We start from the raw sequence: 27,979 nt of genomic DNA on the forward strand, positions 1-27,979 counted from the left end.
ATTAACAGAATCAATAAATCATAGCAAAAAACGCTCTAAAACATACACAGACCGATAAAAAAAAAAATCATAATTAACATGCTGTTGATTGAAAGTTTATTTAACTTTGCCCGAACGACTGCTTTAATACTTAAACACTGTGAGCTGAAGAGTGATTCAATACCACCAATAAGCGGGCTGCATTCAAACTCCCAGCCAATCAAAGTCCGTGTCTGGGAAAGGAGGCGGGACTTGCTATAAGGCGCTTGTACGGGAGTCGGGAAGCTTGACATCTTAGGCCACGCCCCTTCTGTGGCGGACAAAATGGACGCGCGTGTGGAGGTTCGGCGGCACCGTGTTAAAATGTCGGTGTAGATTCGGACCGAGGTTTCGGCGTGTGTACCTGAGAAAGGAATAAAGCCCGGATGCTACACATGACGCTGTTGTGCGATTTGGAAGCCCGGAGAAGCAGTTTGAAGGTGATAATCCTTATTAGAATCGGGTTAGCATGTTAGCACTGTTTTCGGTCACGCGATAACTTTGTGCCAAAATAAATTAGCTAGCTCGGTAGCCGTTAGCTAGCATCCGGTGTGTGAAATTAGTGTAAACAAATAACAAACGCAGCGAGCGTGTTGCGTTTTCGTTTTTTTTTTTGGCATCGACAGGCCATAGACCACGCCCCCTTATTGTAACCGCCTTATAGGCCACGCCTCATCCACACAGGCCGCGCCCCTTTTTACTATGACTTCACAAAATGTCGCCACGTTTACTTTCACGTTGTTTGGCAGACGCATTTATGCAGGGTCTTGCTCAAGGGTCCGGCAGTGGTCGCTTGTTGGTAGCTTGGATTTGAACCTGACCTTTGGAACAAAGGACACGCCTCCTTAGAGTAATCACCGGGAAAAAAGGCCACGCCCCTTTACTTTAGCTGTCACCAGGGCTACACCTACTTCACGACATATAAGTCCTGATCTTGCCTGTATGTTCATTCTGTGCAGTAGAGACAGAGAAGCAGCAGATGGACGACTCGTCCCCCACAGAAGCCACCAAAAGATGGGGCTTCCGCAGGAGCACCATCGCTAGACGTGAATTCATCGAAGAAATTGGCAACCTGGACCTCGTTACGTTGACGCCGCGTCGGACCGCGCGCCAGCCCAAGGGCAAAGCACGGGGTCGCGGACGCGCCAAACAGCCAAACGAAACCATACCAACTCCCCCCAAAAGGACACGAGCAGGCAGAGGAGCGATCCAGGTGAGGGACGTAGATCCTGAATCGGATGACATCGTAGCGGCGCCCCGTCAGCCGCACGAACCTCAGAAAGCCGCCTTCGAGGCATCGGATCAAGACAGCGACGAGCTCACTCTCCGAGAGCTACAAGAGCGAGCCCGGAGGCGACGGAAATCGGAGGAGATCCAACAAGAGAGCGCAGAACTGAACGACGAAGGGTCTCGCGAGAACGTGCAAGCAGATCAAGACGTCTCTTCACTCGCCGACCAATCAGGGATAACCGGAGCCCGGAAATCAGCTCCGGGGGGTCGGCACGAGGGAAAGGTGGATCCGGAGGGGCGAAACGACGCAGGAGAATCTTCAAGCATCGACGAATACAGCGACCCTGAAGCCATCTACTGCATTTGTCAACAGAAGCACAATAACAGGCAAGTAGCATGTAGAAGCACGATTTTCTGTCCGAGTCTTTTTTCTTGTAGAACTTTGTAAATTCTGTAACTTCTGTCAAACCGCTTTGAGACGACGTCCATCGTGAAACGCGCTACAGAAATAAACTCGGAACTTCGGACCTGAAATCCGATCCGAATCCCAGTTTTAGTACCATCGGCTTTGAATCCCCCATCCAAAAAAAGAATAATAGTTCGTCTACTTGCGACTTTCTTGCAATTTTTTAAAAAAAATTCGAAATTCCGAACTTTTCTCGCAATTCAGACTTTATTTTCCGCGATTCCGATTTTATATCTAGCAAGGAAATTTTTTTTCTTCCCTTTTCATTCTGACTTTATTTCTTGGAATTTCGACGCCGACCCCCCCACCCCAAATTTTGACTATTACTCACGATTCCAACATTTTTCCCGCCAATTCGTACTTTATTTCTCGTAGTTCTACCTTTTCTTCTTTTCACGAATCCTCCTTTCGTCTCGCAATTCCTGCTTTACACATTGACAATGAAATGGGTTCCGATCAATAGATCGATCTGAAAACAGTGGATAAAAACACAGAGGATTGTATTAGTCACGGTTTCACAAACCAAGAGATCTTTTCATTCCTAGAAGAATCACGTGGTAGATGTACACTGCTCAAAAACACAAGCTACACACTCAGCAGCTTTTCTAAGGTCAGGATGATGGAGAGCGTCGTCAAGGTTATTTGGTTTGTAAATGGAGGTTTGACTGAGCTCTTTTTTTTTTTAAAGAGTGAGGCGGAGACTGTGTGTAGCTAGCTGCCAGGTCAGAAGATAAAGGGTTCTTCTCTAACGTTCTTCTCTAATGTTGGGGAGACTTTTACTGTAACTTCACTACCTTTCAAAGTCAAATATCTTTTTACTCGCCTACATTCAGTGAAATCAGTCGATCGTTTTTATTTACGAGGATAAAAACGTAACTGGTCAATCACGCAGCGAGTCACCAATCAGAATCGAGCACGAACTCGCCACAACACACGTGACCTCATTTATTATTTTGAAGAAGGTTTTAGGTCGTAATAAATCATAGTACTTTGGAAACTTCAGAACATTTGATGGCAGAAACGTTTGAACTTTTACTGAATTGAAAGTTTAAAGGGACACTTTTACTGGAGTCACATTTTACTGGATCTACTTTATCTCTACTACATGCTTGTGTACTTCGTCCACCACTGACTTATCTCTCCTTTTCATTTCGGGTTACGTTTTTTGCTGCGTAACAATCAAAAGTTGTGTGTGTTTATAATGTTTAGGCGTCTCTGATTTATAGTGTACTGTAGAACCACCACTTGTTAAAGTATACTGAATTAAAGTAATATTAATCACCTCAGAGTGACCAGGGAAAGATCTGTATTACAGAATCATACCACCAACCAACTTCCAAAATTAACCGTCTCATAATTAACCGTTACCTCATTTACATCTTCATCACTAACCTCCTCCTTACTAACCTTCTAATCACCAACCTCTTCCTCAGTAACTTTCTAATTACCAACATTTACCTCATTAACCTCCGCCTCATCACCAACCTCTTCCTCACTGACCTTTTAATCACCAACCTCTTCTTCACTTACCTTCTAATCACCAACCTCCTCCTCACTAACCTTCTAATCACCAACCTCTTCCCCACTTACTTTCTAATCACCAACCTCTTCTTCACTTACCTTCTAATCACCAACCTCTTCCTCACTAACCTTCTAATCACCAACCTCTTCCTCACTTACTTTCTAATCACCAACCCCTTTCTCACTTACCTTCTAATCACCAACCTCTTCCTCAGTAACTTTCTAATTACCAACATTTACCTCATTAACCTCCGCCTCATCACCAACCTCTTCCTCACTTACTTTCTAATCACCAACCCTCCCTCACTAACCTTCTAATCACCAACCTCTTCCTCACTTACTTTCTAATCACCAACCCCTCCCTCACTAACCTTCTAATCACCAACCTCTTCCTCACTTACTTTCTAATCACCAACCTCCTCACTAACCTTCTAATCACCAACCTCTTCCTCACTTACTTTCTAATCACCAACCTCTTCCTCACTAACATTCTAATCACCAACCTCTTACTCACTAACCTTATAATCACCAACCTCTTCCTCACTAACCTTATAATCACCAACCTCTTCCTCACTTACTTTCTAATCACCAACCTCTTCCTCACTAACCTTATAATCACCAACCTCTTCCTCACTAACCTTATAATCACCAACCTCTTCCTCACTTACTTTCTAATCACCAACCTCTTCCTCACTAACCTTATAATCACCAACCTCTTCCTCACTAACCTTATAATCACCAACCTCTTCCTCACTTACTTTCTAATCACCAACCTCTTCCTCACTAACATTCTAATCACCAACCTCTTCCTCACTAACCTTATAATCACCAACCTCTTCCTCACTAACCTTATAATCACCAACCTCTTCCTCACTAACCTTATAATCACCAACCTCTTCCTCACTAACCTTATAATCACCAACCTCTTCCTCACTAACCTTATAATCACCAACCTCTTCCTCACTTACTTTCTAATCACCAACCTCTTCCTCACTAACCTTATAATCACCAACCTCTTCCTCACTAACCTTATAATCACCAACCTCTTCCTCACTTACTTTCTAATCACCAACCTCTTCCTCACTAACATTCTAATCACCAACCTCTTCCTCACTAACCTTATAATCACCAACCTCTTCCTCACTAACCTTATAATCACCAACCTCTTCCTCACTAACCTTATAATCACCAACCTCCTCACCACCAACCTCCTCCTCACTAACCTTATAATCACCAACCTCTTCCTCACTTACTTTCTAATCACCAACCTCTTCTCACTTACCTTCTAATCACCAACCCCTTTCTCACTTACCTTCTAATCACCAACCTCTTCCTCACTAACCTTCTAATCACCAACCTCTTCCTCACTAACCTTCTAATCACCAACCTCTTCCTCACTAACATTCTAATCACCAACCTCTTCCTCACTAACCTTATAATCACAACCTATTTATCATTAACCTTCTAATCACCAATATTTACCTCATTAACCTCCACCTCATCACCAACCTCTTCCTTACTAACCTTCTAATTACCAACCTTTACCTCATTAACCTCCACCTCATCACCAACCTCCTCCTCATTAACCTCCTCAACATTTACCTCATTAACCTCCACCTCATCACCAACCTCCTCACCACCAACCTCCTCACCAACATTTACCTCATTAACCTCCACCTCATCACCAACCTCTTCCTCACCTACCTTCTAATCACCAACCTCTTCCTCACTAACCTTCTAATCACCAACCTTTACCTCATTAACCTTCTAATCACCAACCTCCTCCTCATTAACCTCCTCACCAACATTTACCTCATTAACATCTTCCTCATCATTAACCTCCTCCTCATTAACTTCCTTATCACAACCTTTCCCTCATAACATCTTCCTCATCACCAACCTCCTCCTCATTAACCTTCTTATTACTAACCTTTACGTCATTAATCTCCTCATTAATGTTCTGATCACTAACCTTTACCTTATTAACCTCATAAATTGCTCTACCTGTAATGTACACAGTGGTATCCTTTTAAAATATTCTACTGATACATGTTTATAACTAAGAGCTCATTAACATCTTCCTCATCACCAACCGTTTCCACATTATCCTTCTCATTATCTACCTTTTCTTCATTGACCTTCTCATTAACCTCCACCTTGCCAGCCATAAACTCATTAACCCCCTTCTCACTAAAATCCTTATTACCAGAGTCCAAATTTACACCAACTTTGATTTTATCTGTAGATCATTCCAGGTTAGTTCTCAGTAGATTAGTATTCAGCAACGCTGTGTTTTTGCATCAGATATTTATATTCGTCATTTCTGAAACCGTTGACGTGTACTCTTATTAAACACGTGTTTAACACTCCTCAAAACACGATCTTCTTCCGCCAGGTTCATGATCCGCTGTGACCGGTGTCACGAGTGGTTCCACGGTGACTGTGTAGGCATCAGTCAGTCTCGTGGTAGTCTCCTGGAGAAGAACGGAGAGGATTACATCTGTCCGTCCTGCTCTCCTTGCCAAAGTCCCATCAGGTTCCTGAATCAGCAGCAGCAGCCGGTGCTTTGTAAAGTTCTGAGCTCCTCGTCCGAGAGCCTGCTCACCTCCTCGGCCGGAGAAGAACGACCCAACGAGGACGACGGTGTTAAAGGGAAGATCAGGAAGTCGAGCTCTCGCGGCACAAAGACGAGAATCAAGATCTTCCGACCGGTAACAAGCGACCGTCCTTCTTGATCTGTTATTTATTGTCCTTCAAAATGTTCCGTCAGATCTCAGGAGGATTTAAATCTTCTAATAAGCGATCTTCTAAAATGTTTTATTCTCCTACTGTTTTTGAGCCGGTTTTATGGTCCTGTGATCTGAGTTCTGAGTGTTATCTCAGGTGGAGACACTCGAAGCCACTTCCAAACTTGAAGAGCGAGCCGTAGCGGGGGAACAGGATGTGACAGAAGAAACGGTGGAAGACCAGGAGGACCTGGTGGAGAAGGAGAAGGAGAAGGCCACTGCTCCTCAGTGTATCGGTCCGGGCTGTAGTAACGATGCTCTGCCCGAATCGGTGTACTGCGGCCATCAGTGCATCATCCGTCACGCTGCCGTTGCCATGCACGGCCTCTCAGAGCCCAAAGCTCAACCTGAGATTAAAAACAAACCTGCGATTAAACCCACGCTTAAGGTAAATCCACACTGACGGCCCTTTATATACACCTGCAATGTACACAGTGTCTCTCTTACAAATATTAATACAAAAATATTTTTCCGGTACGGAGCGCGTATCCACAGTGACACTGCGCTAACTCTAGTCTCTCTTTTTTTTTTTTTCCTAGCCCTGAAATTGTTGTGTATGTTTTAAATTTAATAATGATGATAATAATAATAAAAGCCTACTGTGTGTGTGTGTGTGTGTGTGTGTGTGTGTGTGTGTGTGTGTGTGTGTGTGTGTGTGTGTGTTTGCTTGAACTCAAATAACTAGCTGTTTTCATATATGATTTTTCTTTTTTTTTTTTTCTTTTAGATCCAAAATCTGGGAAAGCTCTTCAAGAAGAAACCTTCAGAGAAGCCTGATGAGGACGGCAGAAGTAAGGAGATGGGATCTGCCCCTGCTGCCTCTTTCACCCCTGACCCTGTTCACAAAGCAATGGGGGAGCAGCAACCTGCAGCAATCGCTTCATCACTGTTTTACAAAGCCAGTATGTATCACACAGGGGGTGTACAGCATTACACAGGCAATTCTCTCTCACACACACACACACACACACACACACACACACACACACACACACACACACACAGTGAGCTGGTTTCCTTCGCATATGTGCAATACAGCACACTACGATATTCCTAAAAGGTAAGTACACTCAATGTTGGGGTGAGTATTCTAAACCTCAAGCAAACAAATAAAGATTAATCACAACACAATGGACAACCAGGTGTAATTTTAGTGCAGGAGAAAATGTTCATTTTTTTTACCTGGATGTCCCTGCACATCTTGCTGCCCTATGGTGCAATTAAGCATATTAATGGTTCGATGTATAGTTTAGGTGTCTAAAGAATGAAAACAAGACCCACTGTTCTAAAATAATCCAACTGCACTTTCTTTCCTTCAATCTATATTAAAAACACTGCTTCTCCTATCACCCAAACACATAACAATATTCGCTTGCTTTATATGACATTTTATTACATTTGTTTTTTTTTACCATTACAAGCCCTTAAGGCCCGTCTCCATATTTACACCATCACGGCGAAATGTTTTAAGCCGATGGCAAAGGAAGCTCTTTAGGCAAGATAAATGAAGCAATAATGTTTAACGCCTGTCCCATATCTATAGGACATTTCAAAATGGATGATGTAGAAAAAGCATTCAAATTATTTCTCGTTTTAAAAATCTTAGCAGGAAACTGATTCTCAGGCCTTTTCCAACCTTCACCTGTATTTTGTATAGAAAATCAGAATGCATTCAAAAATATGCACAAATGAAGTGCCTCTGTGAATGATTGACAGGTAAGTAGAGTTAAACTCTCCAGCATTACCTTGTCCCCTTGAAAGCCCCACCTCCTTCACCCAGTTTCTCACTAGTAAAATGTTCAAACCGCAGACCAAGAGAGACGTTTTCATCTCCTGTGGAACCATTTCATAGTGTTCTACAAGATGCACGATATACATAAATGTCCAATCACTAGAGAGCATCATGACGCCATGTGTAGCCTGGGATACACAATGAGTTCAAAATACTTTATTGATCCCATTGGAAAATTGTTGGCTCACAGTTGCTCACAATAAAGTTAGAGCAGACCTGGGCATTCCTGTCCGGCCCACGGTATGTCGGTCATAAACACAAATTAACAAGTATTTATGCTGTGCATGCAATACAACTGTGTTGCTTTTACTTTGAAAAACTGTGGCGTACTATTTACGTCATGTCTTATCAAAATATATAATTTACTGCTTTTTACAATTGGAGAAAATTAATATTGAGCAGAATTATTTTTCAAGTTATCATTGGTTTGGCCCTCTAACACAGTTCAGATTTTTCATGTGGCCCCCTATAGAAATTAATTGCCCAGCCCTGACTTAGTCATCACCTTCAAAATAGTCCCCTCGCACAGCAATGCAGCGCTCCTGCCATGTGTCAACCACTTCCTGTGATTCACGCTAGATCCTCCACAATGGTGTCAAAACGGCGAGCTTTGAGCCGGTCGGTGCTCCTTGTGACTGTGCCTGTTACAAAACAAGCCTCTACAAAAAGTCAGAATACTATGATAATTAGACAAGTTAGTGAACATGTAATTATTGTTGTTATTATTGCACTGAAATTATTGCTTATAATTGCCCAAGAAAATGTGGCATGAACTTTAACAATATATATAGATCAGCTATATCTATAAATTGCACACTTTTTTATGGAAATTAAATAGGGAATGTCCATCACCCACATTAAAACAAACTAAACACAGATACTATGAAAGTGTTTGTCGTTTGCACGGTTTCTGTTCTTTGAATAGTTCTATACACTCCTGCAAACCTCCTCGTCCTTCATGGTAGAGCTCCAGTTTAGCCTCAAATGGGTTGTCTATCATGTCGCTTCTTGCATTTCTCGTTTCCTAGGTTTGCTTTTTCCACACTCTTACTTTTGATTTTCATCTATTTTCCCGGGTGTACGCTGTGTGAAGTACAGACTGCATTAGGGATATCATTTCTCACATTCCACCAAACATATCGGGAGTTGGAATGATTGGCATCCCCACGTGGTTGATGCTAAACGTGCTCTGATTCAGACAAACTAGCTTTGGCGTACAATCGCTAAATTGTGCTGCGCTCGAAAAGGTCACACTTTCGCAACCTTGTGGTTCAAAGAATTGTTGATACTTCAAGAATGCAGAATGTGTAGCTACTATTCAGATCTTTTTATTTTGGTAATAGTTTGGTTTAGCTGTTTGACTGATACTTGATACCAAGTGCCAATACCAATGTGACCAAAATGTGGTGGATGTTTACAGATACAAGCCAAACGAATCCCCACACACACACACACACACACACACACACACACACACACACCTGAGAAACACCCAGTCAAAAGAAGGTGCCACACATGCTGGTTATAAAACAGTCAATTCACCTTCTGATTATTACAGTGCAGTTCCATGCATTTATTTATGCATAGGGGTCATTCAGAATAGGCAGTCTACCTCCTACCATGCTTCTGTCAGAAAACACCCAAGGTCAGGGCTGAGGTGGCATCTCACGCTGCTGACACACCATACACATTTATGAAATCTTCAGGGTCTTTCCTAATGGGAAAAACTTGAAGATCTTTTTGTGAAACCATGTACAATTCCTTATCCGTGTAAAAATCTGTTTTTGGAGGAACGGAGTGAAACTAGGGCGGTATGAATAACCGTGAAGGGCCCCCCAAGGATGGATGCTCTCACCTCTCTTCTTTCCGAAGAGCTGAGCTTTCAGGTGTACGAGGTGGTATCAAAAAAGTTTTAAGAATAACTGTTTACTAGAAAGTACTTTATTTACATTTCCAACTACCTTCAAAATAGTCCCCTTACACAGCAATACCACCCCCCACCCCCGATCCTGCCCCTTCTGGAATGTGTCCTGGAAGTTTTCTTTTCAAGGCTCATCATCATCTTCAGGAAGAGGTGGAAGTCCTTCGGAGCCAAACCTGGCGAGTAGGGTGGGTGCGGAAGTGAGAGAATTCCATCAAGAATCTCGTATATGTGAGAAGAGCTCTGTGACGGGCCGTGCACGTGGTCAGAATCGCACCCAGTTTGGTACGCTTACTTATGAAGGTCGTTGCTCCTTGTGACTGTGCGTGCAGGATTGTGCTGCCATCTGTTGGTGCTACAAAACTGCTCTCGAAACTTTTTGATACCACCTCGTATGTCAAAGGTTGCGAGGGATCCTGCAGCACACAAAAAACGAGCAGAGGAAATCAGTGGAGAAACACCAGTGAAGAATCATGCAGTGAAGGAAAACTAGACGATGCTCCTTGGGAGTCTGTGACGGGGCAGATAGAAACATTTGGTGTATATATATTCAGTACATTCATGATGCAAGGGGTCAAAATATTTTAGAACTGAAACTGTTTATAGGAAATAACACAGGAAGTCTGCAAAGGTCAAAACGAATACAAGGGTACTTATATAAAAACCCACAACAGATCGTCATATAATGAAAACTTCTATACATTACATACATGCATACATACATGAGATGTGCCTCAGCATTAAGGTTTGATGATAAACTGGTGCAGCAGTGACGAATTAAAACAATAAAAACGCAAGAAAGGAGAAAATTCTTACCTTCTGTGGACACCCATAATGTGGTTCTTTTCCAAACTGTTGCTACAAAGTTCGAAGCACACAATCGCATATGTACGCATGAAGGATTCCCAATTATTCTGACTTAACACCCTCAAACGCATTTCCATCCTGATAATACTCCTGTACACAAAGCGAGCTCCAGGAAGACATGGTGGTTGGAGTGGGAGAACCTCAATGTCCTGCACTGAGCCTTGACCTCCCTCCTCAACCCATATGGGAGGAACCGGAACAGGAGCATCCTCACATGCTCCAACATCAAAGTCTAATTTCACTAATGCTCTTGGAAAGCCTTCCCTGAAGATTGGAGCTTATTATGAGAAGAAAGAGGAGCGTAAATCTGGAGTGAGATGTTAAACAAATTTGTATTGGTCAGGGGTCTACAAACGTTTGTAGTGGTATACTTATATACGCACATATATAAAGTTGGATTAGATCATTGTACATAGATTGAAGGTAAAGCCAATGAAGAGAGACATTGCAGTTGTTCTCAGAGCTGCTTAATGTGATGACTATTACTTACTACATAATTGACCTATAAGCGAGCGAAGCGATTAGATGTATGCGATTAGACGTTGACGGTAGAAAATAACATTATGACTAAATGTGAAGTAATTGGGTGCCGTCATTAACTTGAACACAAGCACAAATCAATTAAGGGATTTTAATTTTACACACTACAGCTCATTATAATTGACTCTATACACGGCTCATCATTTAAATCAACATTTCGATTCAATCTTATGGCTGAATTTTCTGTAAAACCAAAGTATTAGTAGGGTGGCGAAATTCCAGGAATTTTCAAGACTGGAAACTTTTCATGGGAATTAACTGGGGTGAATTTGCAGGTGAGACCATAACAAGGAACTTTAATGTAGTAAAAATAAAATAAATCGTAATAAATAATCTCGGATTTACCAATTTCCATTTACCAAATCTATCAATTTCAGTTGAATTTCTACCTGCACATTCATCAATCACATGCACACTTCCTGCAGGGCTAATGAGGTCACGCCCCCTACAGCTTATACAGATATACTTTGACAAGAAAACAATTTCGCGGTTTCAACAAAGGTGATAAGGTCAATACGAGTGTGGGGGGGGGGTTTCTGGGCCAAAAGCACCACATGAAGCCCACCAGGTGGCTCCAGGAAACATTGAAACCTTCATAATCCTTTTTTTATGATCTTTCAGAAAACATGAGTTTATTTTGGTGTAAATGGAGCATTTTGGAGCGTATCGTCTCAGAGATCTTTCGTAGCCAGAAATGCACAATTTAGTACGTTTTTGTAAAAAATTCAACTTATCAACACACGATTGTTCAAACTCAATTAACAATTGGGATTGAGTGGAAAATGAATAACTGTTAATCATGTCTATGTATTCAGTCCCGGCAGTAAACTAATGCAAGATGATCTTGCGGGTCCAAGCACCTCTTCCAAAACCAGCCTTGCTTCACCTGTACCCCAAGACCCCTCTCCATTTCCATGTTCTTGATGATTGCCTCTTGCTTTAGACCTTTTTTTAATTACATCTCCACAGCACCACACACTCGAGTGTATTATTTGACTTACTATGTGACTTACATATGACTTACATATGACTTACTACTTAGTTTACATCACTAAACCGGCACCCCATGGAACACCAGAACCTTCTCTACATTTACAGGATGTCGAGGTTCTTTCATACCTTTGTTCCCCCTACTCCTCCTTCTCAAATAACATCTATTTGCAAGTTTTTCAACACACACACACACACACACACACACACAGCAGCCTGCGATCAGTCCGACCCTGAAATATGGTCTTTTCAAAAGCTTTCATTAAAATACAGTAGTCATTTGGGCTTTCATGTTCTCCAGACTTCTATAGAGCTCTAGGTCTTTGCAGATGAAGATTCATTATAAAAACACACACACACACACACACACACACACACACACACAGCTTGCTTGGATATCAGCATGGTGGCTTTATGTAAATCTCAAACACTTCTAGGTTGCAGGTTTGACAAAGAGCTTTGTGGTCAGATGACATTCATGATGGCTTTGATGTAAATGCAACATCATTACGGTACCTCTCAGGGAACTGGTAGCTCAGAGGTTATAAAGTTGGACTTCTGATCATGAGTTCAAATTCGAAAACTGACAAGCTACCAGTGCTGGGCCCCTGACCCTCAGGTGCTCTGGGGTATAAATGAGAACCATTTCCATCGATTACTTTGTTAAAGAGGAATTGTTTTGCTCTAAATATCAGTTTGAAACAAGATCCTACACGGTGCGAGGAAACGACTTTCCACAACACAAACGCACACTAATTATTACTTCATTAGTTATTGCAGTTTTGTGTAGCAGGCTTTTAAATCTGGAATCAAGTTACTACTCGTCTTCTCAATATGCCTAAAACCTTGGACAGCTCAGTTTTCCACAGTCATGTTCACACATACACAAACTTTTTCTATAACGCAAAGATGCATAAAATGACTCGCACACGGCACAAGGTCAGACATTTTCCGAAACGCGGTAGCAGATAGATCTGGTTTCCGATATCTCAGATCCTCCATCCCTCCACTCACCACCATTCACACTACCACACAAACGTGACGTTTCTAATACGTCGCTTTCAAAACGACGTGCGCCAAAAACATGCTTCATGCTAAAGAAAACCGAGCAAAAGAAACACGGCTCAAAAATGAGCCATGATATCGAAAGGCCATTTTATGTTCATGTTTAAACCCCACACCCACGGGATGCCAGTTTATTAGGTACACCTACTTCCTACTCTGTCGCTTTCAACAGCACAGTGGATTGAATGGATTCGCTCTGGATTTTTCTGGAACTCAGCGTCCAGCTGAACGGTTTAAGAGTGGCGCACAAACGTCACCGATTACCCACTGGGTTGAACTCCAAGATCATCTGATGACCTCCTGGAGAAAGCAGGAAAAAACGTGGAATTATGGAGGCGTTCGACGGGGAAATGGCAAAGGATTGCTGCTCGTCCAGGCAAAGGCTGGAATCAGCCAAACACATTTTTTGTATTTATTTATTCAAAGCGTACACTAGAGAAATGCTTCCAATGTCACCCTGAAACGTTTACCCCTGTCAATATATGTTTTAACACCCAGACGTGTCTGTTAAACGCATGTAAATCTGCAGGTTATTATTTCTTTTCAGCAAGTTCTCCATGCGCTGTTTATTCCGTCAGGGTGTCGTGTTTATCACAGGGCTCTAGAACCAGCTTCTGGAGTCCATATTATAGCAGCTCCTGCCACACCAAGTGCAACTCCAGAGCTGATTCTGAGTACCACCAGTTCTGTAGCTCACTACTGTCCTCTAGTGGTGGTTATTTCTTATTTCTGGTTTGACCTTTTTGGATTTTTATTGAATATTTGTTCCAGTACATTTTTGTGAAAACTATGGAACATGAGACATGACATCAATGATATTTTGTATTACTTGAATGTTTAGTTACTTATCATATTTGTAATCAGTGGTTAAGGCTTTAGACTTGGGAACAGAAGGTCATGAGGTCAAATCTCACTGTTGGGCCCATGAAAAAGGCTCCTAACCCTCAATTGCTCGATTGTAAAACTGTAATCGACTTCTAACTAATAATTGTAAGCCTCTCTGGATAAGAGCATCTGTTAAATGCTGTCAATGTCCACTTTATAAACAACCCTTCACAATTTCCTTTTGGACAGGGTAGAACCTTCTAGAAAGCCCTTCAATATCTAAGGAATGTTCAGGAAAACAGGAACAGGATTTAAAGTCAGGTTTAATGAAGAGCTTCAATCCGTTACTGCTGTTCGTTTAAGGAACAATTGCATGTTGCTGATTGTTGAGCCTGAAGCTGCTGTTGAAATTCACTGATTTGGAATCAATTTTCTTTTTCTTTCAGTACAGATCTTGTGCAAACAACCATTGGGATATTTTAAATATATTTATTTTGACATCATTTATTAGGAAAACTATTTGTTTCTACCACATCAGATTTTAGATTTAGTTTAGTTTAAAGTATTAGATATTTGACAACACTGACAGAATCTTTTGCGATGCGATTCGTTACAGTTTGATGCTAACGAACAAGTTCTCCAGACTTCAGGAGCGCTCTAGGCCATGCAAACTGATGGAGAATCATTTCAGAACAAACACACGGCTTGACATCGGATCCCATACTTGTTTTATTTATGTTTTTCATGGTGGCTTGTGTAAATCTCAAACACTTTTAGCTCCCATGTCAATGCTGACAATCACAATAGCTTTAAGATACCGGTAACATCATCACGGCGCCTCCAAGGGAAGTGGTAGCGCAACGGTTATTAAGTTGGACTTCTGATCATGGGCCTGATAAAATCTGAAAAATGCTAAGCAACCAGCGCTGGGCCCTTGAGCAAGGCCCTTAACCCTCAACTACTCCATTGTACAGATGAGAATTGTAAGTCAGTCTGGATACGGGCATCTGCAAAAATGGTATAAATGTTCGGCACTACACTAATCTGGATGAATTTTCTAAAAGCATTTAAAAACATTTTCACGTTATTGTTTTCGACACACCGAAACGTCTGAAAACGTTCACGTCCCGCTACAGCGCATGAGTCATTTCTGCCTCGCGTCGATTAAATTTTCGCCCGTTTGAAATCTCTGAATTGGTCACATGATCAAAAATCGTCTTTTTTGAAAGCCTTTATTTTTACACTGCGATGCGAAAACGTGTTTTATTGAATTAAATGTATCAATTTTGAAGAGCATTTTTTCAAAAAGCAACGTTGTCCTTGGCTGAAAACCCGGTGTGGACGGAAGGAGAAAACGGAGAGAAAAATGGGCTTTTTCAAACGAAAAATGTTTTCATATGGCCTAAGTCTCCTCAACGATGACTTTGTTAACGAGGAATGATTTAGTTTGAATTGAGATCTAAACCATGTTGTGAGATTTTTGTTGACTCCTGTTTGATGCTACACTGTGTGTAGAAACAACTTTTCCCAAAGCACAAACTCAGAATGGCCATGAGTTATTACAGTTTGGTGTAGCAGGCTTTTAAATCTGAAATGGTGAAATTATTGTTTAAGATTCTTAAAATCACTGGTCATGGTCAAAAAACTTTTTAAACAATAATGAAAAATGCATCTAACGAGCATGAACAGATTGTACACAAGGCATTCTAATGCTAACGAACTTGAGAAACCGTCATCCTAGCGTGTGAAAATTTAATCTGTTTTTACAGTTATTTTAACATAAAAATAATAATAATAATAATAAAAAAATAATAAATTACGATTATATTAATGATTATACCTCCAGTTATCAGCTCATGATTGCTGTTCTGATTTATTTCTTCTTTGCCTTTTAAATCGAACCGTCAATTAAATATTTTTTTAGCGTTAAACCTGTAATTATACATTAGTTATACACTAGTTATTATTATTACACACTCATCTTGTAGGTGACACAAGAACTCATGGCTTATCATGTGTTAATCGTCCTCTAACCTTCACCGGGGTTCGATTTCTGACCTCAGAGTTACACACTTTTTTGTTTCTCAAAGCATTAATGATAAAAGAAAAAACTATTCCAAATTCCATTAATTTGACATTCAATTATAAATCGACTTTTGTTCCAATACAGATTTTAGAGGTCTGATTATCGCCGACGTTGGTAGACAAGCCAACTGTAGACTTTGTTGTCAAGTGGTCTGAGCAGATGTTCCAATGCTGATGTAGATCGGATTGACTCCTTAAACGATTAAGGCTGTGATTTAATCATTTCATCTCCGTAGTTTGTGCTTTAATTATTCTTTGAAACACAGATCCAGGAATCATTTGTTTTTTTATTCACGTTAATGGGATTTGGCAGATGCCAGAAAGTGCTTTTGAAGTCTCCATCGAGTCCATTCTGATGCTGGTTCATTAGGACACACACTTGGAATACTATCACTGTAAAACTTTGTTAGGAGAGAAGAGAGATAGACAGTGAGGCTTTTGAATTGAAGAGGCTGAAGAGTTTGTTGAAAGACTCAGTTCCAGAACAGTCTTGAAGTTTGTCTCCATGGTGAAACCAGATGAGTAGATGATGGAGGGGGTTTGGTGCAGTGCTGGGTGAGATAAGAACTTTGGGGTAGAAAAGTGCTGGTCTGTTTTATGCTTTTTAGGCAAGCACAAGTATGGAGAACCTTAGAAGGTACAAAACTTTAAGATACAATATATGGCTAATAGTATTGGGACAAGCCATGTGTGGTTCTTTTTCAACCTGTTACCACAAAGTTGGAGACACAATTGTATCAGACATCTTTGGATGCTGTGCTTTGATTGAACTAGGAGACCCAAACCTGTTCCAGCATGACACCACCCCCTGTGCACGAAGCCTGGATAAATATCCAGACCTTGCCCTGATAACATTATGTTACTGAAAACAAAACTGACTCCTACTCATGTTGACCGATGTCTGTAATTTACAGAATTTAAAAGACAGGAAATTTTAATTATCTCATTAATACAGTTGTGCAGTTTATGAGCAGGAGGTTCAAATCCATCATCTTAACCACTAAGAACTACTTTCCAATAAGAGTCAGTCAACATTAATCCCAGGAAAATAGATCTGTTTGGAAAATGTTTTTCATATTTGTATATCTCGTATATGATTGTACAGTGTATAAACTGCATCAGGCTCTTGGTTTGGTTCTAAACATCTGGAAGCATATTAAATGCTGAACACAAACACAGACATGCACATTGTATAACTGACCTGTATAAAGTGTGTATTATCTTGTCAAATGTGGTCATTTTTTATTTTGTGTGCAGGTAGTTGTAAATAAATGCTCAGTTAATACACATTACAGCCTAAATGTTTCCTGAAAGTGATCTCCCACAACCTCGTGCAGGTGGAAGTGTCATCATTTATCATCCCGTTTACTCTGTTTTAGCCTCAACTAAACCCGAAAAGGAGGCTGAAGAAAGCGAGCCAGATAAAACACCAGTCACTACTCAGCCCGAGTCTCCAGATCCGTCTGCTCCTTCGGAGGCCTCTGCTGCCAAAAAAGTCGCTGAGAAACCAGCCTCCTCATCTCCACCACTCAAAAGACCTGCCTCTAATCCCCTCCCGAGCCGAGCCAAGAAAACCATGCCGGGTTCTCCACGTTTATCTGCAACTCGCCAGCTCCTGAACGAGGCTTCGCAATGCCAGTCTCAAGAGGCTTCTAGCAAACCCCAGAGCTCAAACCCCACCACAGAGGTTCGAGTCCTGCCCATCACTCCTGCTCCTGTTCCTCCACCCAGACCTCTCCAAGCTCATCCGAACATGCAGATGAGACAGAACATCAGGCGCTCTCTCGTCGACACCTTGCTGAAAAGGTCAGAGGATTTACCTGTAGATAAGAAACCTGATTTGTCAATACATGGAATGAGTAGATTGATACCCGACCGTTTTGTTTATTATCAGGGTGAGCGCCAGTGACGATTTGGAGATCCCTGAGAGCGAAGTTGAAAAATTAGCTGTGAACATTGAGAGAGAGATGTTCAACATGTATTATACTACTGACAACAAGTACAAGACCAAATACAGATCTCTGATCTTGAGCTTGAAAGACCCCAAGAACAAGGTGTGTTTAATGACATGCTCAACAATCTACAATCATTTAGCAAAATCATATAAACAAATAATCAACCAAGATGTTTGCTTCTACTCTTTGGTATTATTCTGCTCCAGACTATGCATTTTTACAAAATTCAGTTTTTATAAAATAAAAAACACGTTTTTAAAAACTGCATTTTCTTCTAAAAATTGTTTTTTTAAAAGTCGCCCGTCCACACTGCAACGTCCGAAAATGCTCACGTGTAAAATCAATATTTCGGATGTTAAATACGGTCCTAAAAATCTTCAGGGAAGTCTGCAGATTTGAGTGTGAAATTTTAAAATGAAATGTGTAGGTACCCTGTGTAGATCATTTGGAAGTTTGATGGCTGTATTTAAATCTGTGTGTATGTATGTATGTATGTATGTATGTAATATATATATAATATTAGTTTTTTTCTCCAGGTTCTTTTCTATGAAGTTGTTAAAGGACACATCACGCCATTTAAACTGACCCGTCTGAGCGATCAAGAGCTCCTGTCTGTTCAGGTACCACCAGTTCTGTTGGCGTCATTGTAAATATGTCCAGCGTTTAAATACACAACAGCCAGATAGTATCCTTCTCTTTCTTTCTAGGAAAATACAGACAATCCTGTGGCTCAGAAGGAACACTCATCTCCTGTGTGTGCAGACGTGGAGCAGCCTGTATCTGTGTCCAAGAACATAGCAGTCAAACCCGATAGCATGGCCACATCGTCAATGGTGAGTTATCAGAAATTTTGTTTCAGAATAATTTTTCCTTTGGCCAGCCTTGATTGTGATCAACTGGAAGCTCAGGTGTGAATACAGAGCATTGAACATACAGGTAGTTGAATTAGCAACATTAACTTCAGTTACAGGACTTTACATAGCGTTATTTACCTCTACATCAGGCAGTAAAATCCTGTAAAAATCCTGTTAGCACACAATCAACGTCAATACTACCCAGCATTCCTGCCATTTCTGGAATGTGTCCTGGAAGTCTTCTTTTCCAAGCTTGTCAAACACGTTCTGCGATTTGCGCCGAATCTCCCCAACGGTGTCAAAACAGTGACCTTGCAGCTGGATTTTCATCTTCGGGAAGATGGGGAAGTCCGCTCTGTTACAGGGTGCTCTAATTTGCTGTCTTGATGAAATCTGTACCATCCATCTGTGATGGTAACATGGCCAGACTAGCACCAGTCGCACAGCTCCCGATGTACACAAGAAGATGTCTCTTGGCACTTGTAAAGGTCGGTGCTCCCTGTGACTGTGCATAAGCCTAGTCTGGAAACTTTTTAACAGCACTTCATATTCAATGGACAAATAAAATTCACTTAAATAATTTAAAAAGAAATATTCAGAGCTGACTGTCTGACTGCAAAATGCAATTGGTAATCAAAATATAGTAAATATAGAATAAAAATATAGTAAATAAAAAAATAGAGTAAATAGTACATCTATTGAATCATAAATGTAGTTGAGTGTTGAATGTAGCCATAAAATTGCTTATAATAATTACAAATATTATTCAGTCATTATTTTTTAGTTATAAAAGACTTTATGGCAATAAACAGGCAGCCATTAGTGCTAAGGAAGATCTCAAAATGTGGATCTCAAACTGTTCCACCATCAGACCTCGAACTAATAATAATCTCCTGCATCTCGCAATGGACTGCAATGGACCAGTGCCCAGATAACAAACACATCAAATCAATCCAACTATAAACCAAAGACATTTCTTGAACTTCCATTTCATATCCAGACACGACTAGACAATATATCATTTATACAAGGTTCCAGGCTCACCCACGCTTTCCTGCAAAACTGAGAAGAATCCCAAATATGAAATACACTTCAAAACAATAGACATCTTTTCTACTCAGAAATCACCTTTGTAGGAATCTTCCAAAATGTATCACCACAGAAAATCCTTGAACACTTACAGAACATTGAACTGAAGGACTCCATGTGACCACTGAACTCTACTGAAGTCAAAATCGAATATTTCCTGTTGTGTTTCCTGGTGTGTTCCTGATTCCGAAATATATTTACTCATACATACCAAATTATAATCCATCTGTCCAGAATCATTTACGTTCCTTGGAGAGGAATTCAGTATACAGTAGTTTCCATTAATATTTATGTACAGTGGTGCAAAGTAGGAAATTACAAACACTCTGGTTATTGTAACTGAGTATTTATTTTTCTCTCAGAAATTATATTTTATTAAGTACTTAAAAAAAAAAAAAGAAGCATATTTGTACTTTTACTTGAGTATGATTTTTCAGTACTAGTGTTTATGTATTGTTTTTCTCCTCTAGGAAGGGAAAATATCTCTTCCTCCGGCCAAACAGAAACCCTGCACTGCCGTCTCAGCCATCATCAGCACCATGCTGAAAGACACAACAGCAGAACACAAAGCTCATCTCTTTGACCTCAAATGCAGGATCTGTACGGGTATGTTTTCTTTTTCCACACCACTGACTTTGAAGGGTTTTTGCAAATGCAAAAATAAAATTGAAGCGTTCCTGAAAACGAATGAGACTTTATACATTTTTTTCTTTTTTGTATCGTAGGTCAGATTTCTGAGGACACGGACACCACGAAAAAAGAAGAGCCGAAGACCGAGCAGAAGGAAAAACTTTTATGTGCTTTCGCTTTATCTGCTAAAACTCCTGCACTCGGAGATGATTCCCTTGTTATAGAGTCTCCTGCTTCACCAAACGCTGAAGAATGTAACGTGGAGACACCTCAGAAAGAGTTTTCTCCACCTGTAATTCCTGCGGTTTCCATAGTGACCATAACAAGAAAGGATCCACGGACGGCAGGATACCGGGCTGCACCTTCTACTGCGATCGTGCCTGCTCATGTTCTTGTTCCAGACCCTCCAAAAAGTCTAACCATAATTTGTAGTGAGAAGGAGACCACAGATGAACCAAAAGCAGTCGAGCCACCGCCACCTCCGCCTCCACCACCCATGCCCAAATCCATTCTCATGAAGCCCTCAGCTCCATCAAACCCCATGTTCTACAGTTCACAAGGTTTAACCACAAGGTAAGTGAGTAATAACCAACAGTAAATGACGATGTATCGCAGGATATCAATCTTTTTTTTGTATTTCTGTTTATAGATTGAGAACCTCTCATACCCCAGCAGACAAGAAGACAATTAACTTCCTTTCCAGACAAGATACGATATGGAAAGGCTTTCTCAACATGCAGCTGGTGGCCAAGTTTGTTACCAAAGGATGCATGATCTCAGGATCTGCAGAGGCTCTGAAAAAGGTCTCAGAATGTATTTTGGATATTTGTGACAGCCAGAGGTGGAGAAAGTAATCAAAGTCAAAGCTAATGATACTTCAATAAATTTTTTTACATAAGTACAAGTTACAGGTCTGAAAATTCACTTAAGTGAAAGTAAAAAAGAAGCTCATTTAAAATTTACTCAGAGTAAAATTTACCGACTTAACTTGTTTTAAGTTTGGGGATTTATGATGATGAGAAAAATCGCAAAGGCAGATTCAGAATTCGTACAGCGAGCGCACGCATTGAACAGCTTTCCATTCGACAGAATTTTGCTTTTCCGGGGTAGTAGTTTCCCGGGGTGCCATTTATTTTTTCCCCCTTGCAATTATTTTTATTCATTATTTTAACTGATATGAATTAAAATGTAGTTTAGTACAAAACTTCAAACAAAACATACCTAATTAAAATGACAGATTTTAACCACTAAATAGTAAAAGTACACAAAAAAATACTACTCAATTACAGTAAATTAAATTCATTACTTTCTACGTCTGGTGACAGCAATACATAACATCCTCATTCAGAAATTCAATATTTAAATTAGCATTCCCAATGGTGGACCAAGCAAGCAGATTTTATGTTCATGATATTATTTTATTCTTGCTTTTACATCTAGGCTCAGTAGACTAGTTTTCACATCACCACAACTTTCTACTGTCGTTATCAGTCAACAGCTAGAGGAGAAATACGATTGTGAAAGCCCGTCACAAAATAAATTTCAGATTCAATTTCTCAAGATCCAGAAATCTGTCCCTATACACTACATTGGCAAAAGTTTGTGGACACCTGGTCAAGTTTGTTTTGTGCTTTTTGAGCATCGCATTTCACATTTAGTCCCAGTTCGCTATTAAAATTCCCTCCACTCTTCTAGGAAGGTGTTCCAATAGATTTTGGAGGGTAAAAGGAACCAACACAATATTAGGCAGGTGGTCATAATGTTATTCCTGATCGGTGTGCATATCTATGTATATATTTATAAGGTTTGATTACTTGAATTCTGCATGTAAATGTAAAGTTTATACTCCAATGTCTGTAAATCTGATCATTTTCAGTAAAACTAAAGCTTTTGGTACTTTACAAATGGATAAACTAACATTTATATATATTTAATTTTTTAATGTAGGACTTGCCAGATACTGTTCATATTGGTGGTCGTATTTTACCAGAAATAGTCTGGGAGTACGTTGAGAGAGTAAAGACGTCTTTAACAAAGGTAAATCCATCAGTTAACTTCAAATCATTTTCTGTCTCTAAATTGATAGTGCAATCTTATAAATTCACTTCATGTATTTGTGGTATTTTCTTTTTCTACAGGAGCTGTCTTTAATTCGCTTTTATCCAGCATCTGATGAAGAAGAGGTTGCATATGTCTCCCTGTTCTCGTATTTCAACAGTCGCAGGAGATTTGGAGTGGTTTCCAATATTTGCAACAATATTAAAGATCTTTATCTGATTCCTTTATGTGCAAATGAGTCCATTCCCTCTGTACTGCTGCCAATAGAAGGCCCAGGTAATTATTGAAAAAAGATATAAGCTGCTTTGTTGACAAATACGGCTGTGTATTTTTGTTCATAGTGTTTTTATTGAACCGATTTTGTCTTTTAGGACTTGAACAGGATCACCCGAATCTTCTGATCGGCCTGGCAGTTTGTCAGAAACTAAAGCGACCCGGAGCACAGACACACGACATCGACGAGAAAAGACCAAGAATTCAGATATCACAGGATCCTCAATCCATCATTAACCTCCCTACAAAATCTACCGTTCCTGATGCTGAACACGATGAACCTTATGACCCAGATATCGCAATCGGCACTACTCCTGGCAACTCTCAACCTGATCCACCATCACCCTTCTCAAACCCTTCATCAGTGCTTTCTAATTTTCATGCTCCTAAAACATCTACTATCTCAGATGTTGCCAAGATCACATCATTAAGTGCTCCACCAAATTCCAGTACCACTTCCACTACCACTACACCACTCCAGACTATTCTTGATACAATTTTTGGTAAAAAGACACACAACCAAGATTTAGCGGGAAATACCAGCCAGGAAACACCTATAGTTAAAGAACCAGCCATATCTTTCTTGACTGTAGACCCCATCGTTCAACAGTATCAGCAGACTTCGAAGGCTGCAGTGGAGAATGATGGTAATGATAGACCCTATGACCCTGAGGAAGAGTATGATCCAGCTTTGGGATATCAAAATCTTTCCCCCGTGAAACCACTAGAATTGTCAAAGCCTAATACTTCAACTGATGTTTCTAAAAGCATTGATGGTGTTTTTATTGATGATGATGATAGGCCCTATGATCCGGAAGAGGAATATAATTTGGGAAATAGAATTGATTCTGTCCATGCACGTAGTACCGCAAACCATTCCGTTGCTCAAGGAACCTCTGCAATAAAGGATGACGTAGCATATGATCCAGAGGATGACACAGTCTTTGAAGAGATGCAGAATTACCTTACAGATAAAAAACCCTCCACATCTGAATATGGACCATCAACAACCATGTCATTATCTGAGCAGCAGAAAATGCTAGAAGACTTAAACCGGCAGATAGAGGAACAGAAACGCCAGCTTGAGGAGCAGGAAGAGGCTTTGCGTCTTCAGAGAGCGGCAGTCGGGGTTTCCATGGCCCATTTTTCGGTCTCTGATGCTCTCATGTCACCACCACCACGTTTCGGCAGGGAACCGGATGAGGAGATGGAAAAAACCCTAACTGCGATAAATCTGAATAGAGATCCGAGGCAATATAGAAACTTAACATCAAATACTGTTAATCCAACACTGACGGATCATACTGACAATGAAAATGAAAAAAGGGAATGTTCGAAAAGCAAGAACCCTTCAAAAGGTTTGCTAGAGCAAGAAAAAGATCAAGCTATGTCATTAGGTGAGGTAGATAACAAAATGTTAACCAGTGCTGATACAACAGTGTTGCATTCTGTAAGGAATTCAGAAAAAAGTATACATCCTGGTCCATCTGAACTACAAGAAAGTACCTCTTCATCGTCTGGTAACGAGAACATTCAGCGCTCCAATTCACCATCGAAAGATTCAGGCAAACCAAAACAAAGCCATACATCCAGGAGACAACATCACAGCCCTTCACAAAGACAATCGAGACACCACGAGAAAAGAACCTCAGATCAGTCAAAAGATGATGGACACAGAAGAAGAAGGTCTTCCAGACGAAGCCGAAGTCGTAGTTGCAGGAACGAAAGAACGTCATCAAGGGAGAGAGAGCAGAACCGCCACAGAAGTACATCTTCAAGACATGGTAGTAGGAGGGACAGATGGTATTCGTCATCGAGAGCACGTTCACCTCGGAGTAGGGCATCTTCAGAACCGGAGAATAATCATTCAAGTTTAAAGGAGAAATCGGCATCCAGGCAGAAGAATGAACCAAACTCTGCGATGACAGACACTGTAGCATCTGAGCAACCTGAAAGTGAAAAGTCTCAAAATGAGGCTTTGGAGAGTGCAGAGCCAAAAGAAACCACGATACAGAAAGATGCTCTTACAAAACCTGAAAGTGATCAGTCCCACCACAGAGAGCAAGCAGCATCTGATAAAACTTGTGGTACTTTTTCTCAAAGGAAGCAAGTGAAGGTAGAACCAAATCAACTGCAGAATGACCGAACATTCAAGACAAATCTATTGCAAAGGGAAGAGTTTCACAAAAACAAGCCTCAATTTGAGAAATTATCAAAAGATCATGACCGGAACAATGAGCCCTTTTACACCAGGCATCAGTGTACTCAGAGAGGTAATGTGTTAAATAATGATAAGACCATACATATTCAGTCATCAAGACAAGAGTTTCATCATCCTTCACAGAAGATGCCTAAAATAGAGAACGATTTCCCAGAGCCGGTGAAGGATTTGCCAATGAGGCCACCACATTTGCGTGGACAAGATCGTGAAATGACGCCACTTCAAAATCAGAACACTAGTTTCTTGATAGATGGCACTTCAGACCCTCAAGAATTTCCATTGCAAGAGGCTCGTTCCATGGCAAGTGATGATTTGACACAGTTGGAAAACAATATTCACAGAAATAGCCCTCCTAGAGATCAGTTTAGACCAAGGACGCCTGAAGGTCAGTGGAGAGGCCCACAGCATAGATTGGGTGGTCTGAGAGGTCATACATCAATGCAGTCTAGGATTCCCAGAGCTCCACATCCTGAGCAGATTGAAAACTGCAGACCAGCAGGGCCAAGAGGTCTAACACCAAGGATATTTGATGATTGTGGGCCATCTGAAGAATTTGGACCAATTGGTCCAACATCTGTATCTAGAATGTTTGAGGACTCTGGGAATCGAAACCTTAGGCCAAGGGGCCCAAGCCCAGGTTCCAGGATGTTTCAAGGAGCTTCGCCTCACCCTTTTGAACCTAAGGGACGGTTCCCAAGACCTGTAATGTTAGAGGGTTCTGGACCACAAAAGTTTAGGCCGAGAGATACATTCTTACGCCCTGAGATGTTCGATGGTTCAGTTACTTTTGCAGGGTCACAGAGAAGAGAGTTTGATCGTGGTGATCCTCATTTACAAGAGTTTGATGATTCATGGGAGTGTGATGCACCTCACCAACTTGACAGAGAAACATTTTCAGAACTTAGACGCCCTCGAGGACACGGTCCACCGCAACGGTTTCATGAAAATAGGCGTGACAGTAGAGGTACAGAGCAACCAGATTTTGATGACTCAAGATGCTATGATCTTACATTCGATAAGGCAGAAATAGAGCATGAACCACTTCAGTATTTCGATGATCCAAGGGATTATGGTCCAAATTTTGCTAATGAAAGTAATCTACCTCCACAACAACCAAGAGGTCACAGGTATCCCACTCCTCGTCCTATGCGAACCCGGATTCCAGCACGTGCTAGAAACTCTCTATCCAACAAACCTGAAAGACCTCGGGTTTCAAGAATGGAATTAAATGTTGAAAGATCTCAACAATTTGATGAATTTGGAGATTATGCAATAGAAAGGGAAACAGTTGAGCCACATTTTGCAAAGCCTGATATTTTTGAAGGTGACCGAAGTTGTGAACGAGCTGCTCAAATGAAAAGTCCATGCTTTAACCCACCTCCAAATCTCAGAGGTCCAAGAGCCCCATCCCCTAAATTTCACAACCAGAGGATGCTTCCTCCCCACACCATAGAGTTGCCTGAGGACAAAGTATGTTCTTCTAATTTTTCATTGCCATCTAATTCCAGACCTCTAAGATCACACGTGCCTAATGCAAGTGAGGTGCCAAACCCAATGCAATCACGGATACGGTTGGATGGACCAACCAAAGAGCCAGATATTCTCCCCTTGCGGCTGTCTGGCCCTTTGCTCCCAACACCTCCTGGTGGCCCAATAAGATTCCAGAGCCCTAGAATGCAGAGGCCTTGTCTTTACAACGAGAATAACCTGCCCCAGCGTCCTCCCACTAGAGGACACTTCGGTGTTCGTGGTAAAGGAGGTGTGAATCCCGGGCGCTTTGATAATGATTTAAACAATCAAGATGGAGAAACCTTTCAGAGTCACTTTCAAGAAGGAGAAAAGGGAGAGTTTGTTGATAGGGAGGAAGAATACAGTAGTCGGGGTAATAGTCCATGGTGTCGAGGGGCAAGGAGGAGGAGTAGCACTGTAAGAAGAGGTCATGGTAGTGAACAGCATAACAGAGAGGATACCAGTGAAAGAGGGATTGGCAGAGATGGGGCAATGAGCAGAGATTCATATAAAACCAGGCATTGATAAAATAGAGTCCCAGTCCACAGTAATGCAGGTCGGTCACATTCATTGACCATGAACAAGCAGGTTTATTTTGAACATAAAAGTCTAAAGAACATTAACTGTTTGAAAGTACATGATTAAATGTTAAATGTTTTGTCAGAAAAGAAATTTGTGGTAAAATCACATTAATAATTGCTTTAATTAATTAATTTTTTTTTTTTACTTGGTTTATTAGAAATGAAAGGTTTCTGTATTTTGCAGATGTTGTTAACTTTTTTCATGTTGGACTAAAATTGTGTTTGAACAGTCTGCAAGTTTAAGCAGTTAATTCCTTTTTGAGTTTTTGTTTGTAGCAACATCACTGCATCTTTTCTCTTTGAAAGAAAAACTCATTTGTTTTTGAAGAATTATTTTAATGACAGTAAACACAGACTTTTCACTTGATTATATTTGTAAACATAAACTTAAAACAGTGTGCATTTGTATATATGGATGTATAGGTTTGAGTTTCGTCAGTGTACAGATTTGTTAACGCATAAATCGGGGACTGTGTACGGCAAAGTTGAATTATGTCCTCAACAGTTGTAAATCCTGGTGTACATTTAGGTTCATAAGTATTTTATAAACTTTCCTACAAAAGCATTTCAAGGTATAGTGTATAATAATATCCCACAGGACGGATCTCCAGGCAGTATGTCTAGTGGCAAAGATTTCTTTAAAGAATAAAAATAAAGACTTGTGTTATTTTGTTTCACTTTGTGTGTTTTTAAGGTATTTTTT

At 40.7% G+C, this 27,979-nt stretch overlaps 1 protein-coding gene across 2 annotated transcripts; it reads left to right on the forward strand.

The window, feature by feature from the left end:
- The first annotated feature begins 61 nt into the window (after positions 1-61).
- Positions 62-27,953, forward strand: si:ch73-181d5.4 (death-inducer obliterator 1). 2 transcript variants are annotated; one of them, XM_046869155.1, is made up of 15 exons: positions 62-458; positions 978-1,635; positions 5,631-5,946; positions 6,119-6,409; positions 6,749-6,923; positions 17,486-17,912; positions 18,001-18,160; positions 18,598-18,681; positions 18,769-18,894; positions 20,475-20,610; positions 20,730-21,207; positions 21,284-21,437; positions 22,582-22,671; positions 22,773-22,968; positions 23,064-27,953. In XM_046869155.1, the coding sequence occupies exons 2-15, from the start codon at positions 998-1,000 to the stop codon at positions 27,218-27,220; spliced, it is 7,428 nt and encodes a 2,475-aa protein (XP_046725111.1). In that variant the 5' UTR covers positions 62-458; positions 978-997; the 3' UTR covers positions 27,221-27,953. The 2 variants fall into 2 exon arrangements, with proteins under 2 accessions (XP_046725111.1, XP_046725112.1); XM_046869156.1 differs by having other exon boundaries at positions 981-1,635.
- Positions 27,954-27,979: the final 26 nt, after the last annotated feature.

This window comes from Silurus meridionalis, chromosome 16, assembly GCF_014805685.1.
Source record: "Silurus meridionalis isolate SWU-2019-XX chromosome 16, ASM1480568v1, whole genome shotgun sequence".
NCBI classification, from domain to species: Eukaryota; Metazoa; Chordata; class Actinopteri; order Siluriformes; family Siluridae; genus Silurus; species Silurus meridionalis.

Bases quoted from the DNA above. Each gene is read 5' to 3' on its own strand.
- si:ch73-181d5.4 (XM_046869155.1), top strand. From the start codon at position 998: ATGGACGACTCGTCCCCCACAGAAGCCACCAAAAGATGGGGCTTCCGC. The intron at 18,682-18,768 runs GTACCACCAGTT...CTTTCTTTCTAG, and splicing joins AAGAGCTCCTGTCTGTTCAG to GAAAATACAGACAATCCTGT. The intron at 20,611-20,729 runs GTATGTTTTCTT...TTTGTATCGTAG, and splicing joins CAAATGCAGGATCTGTACGG to GTCAGATTTCTGAGGACACG.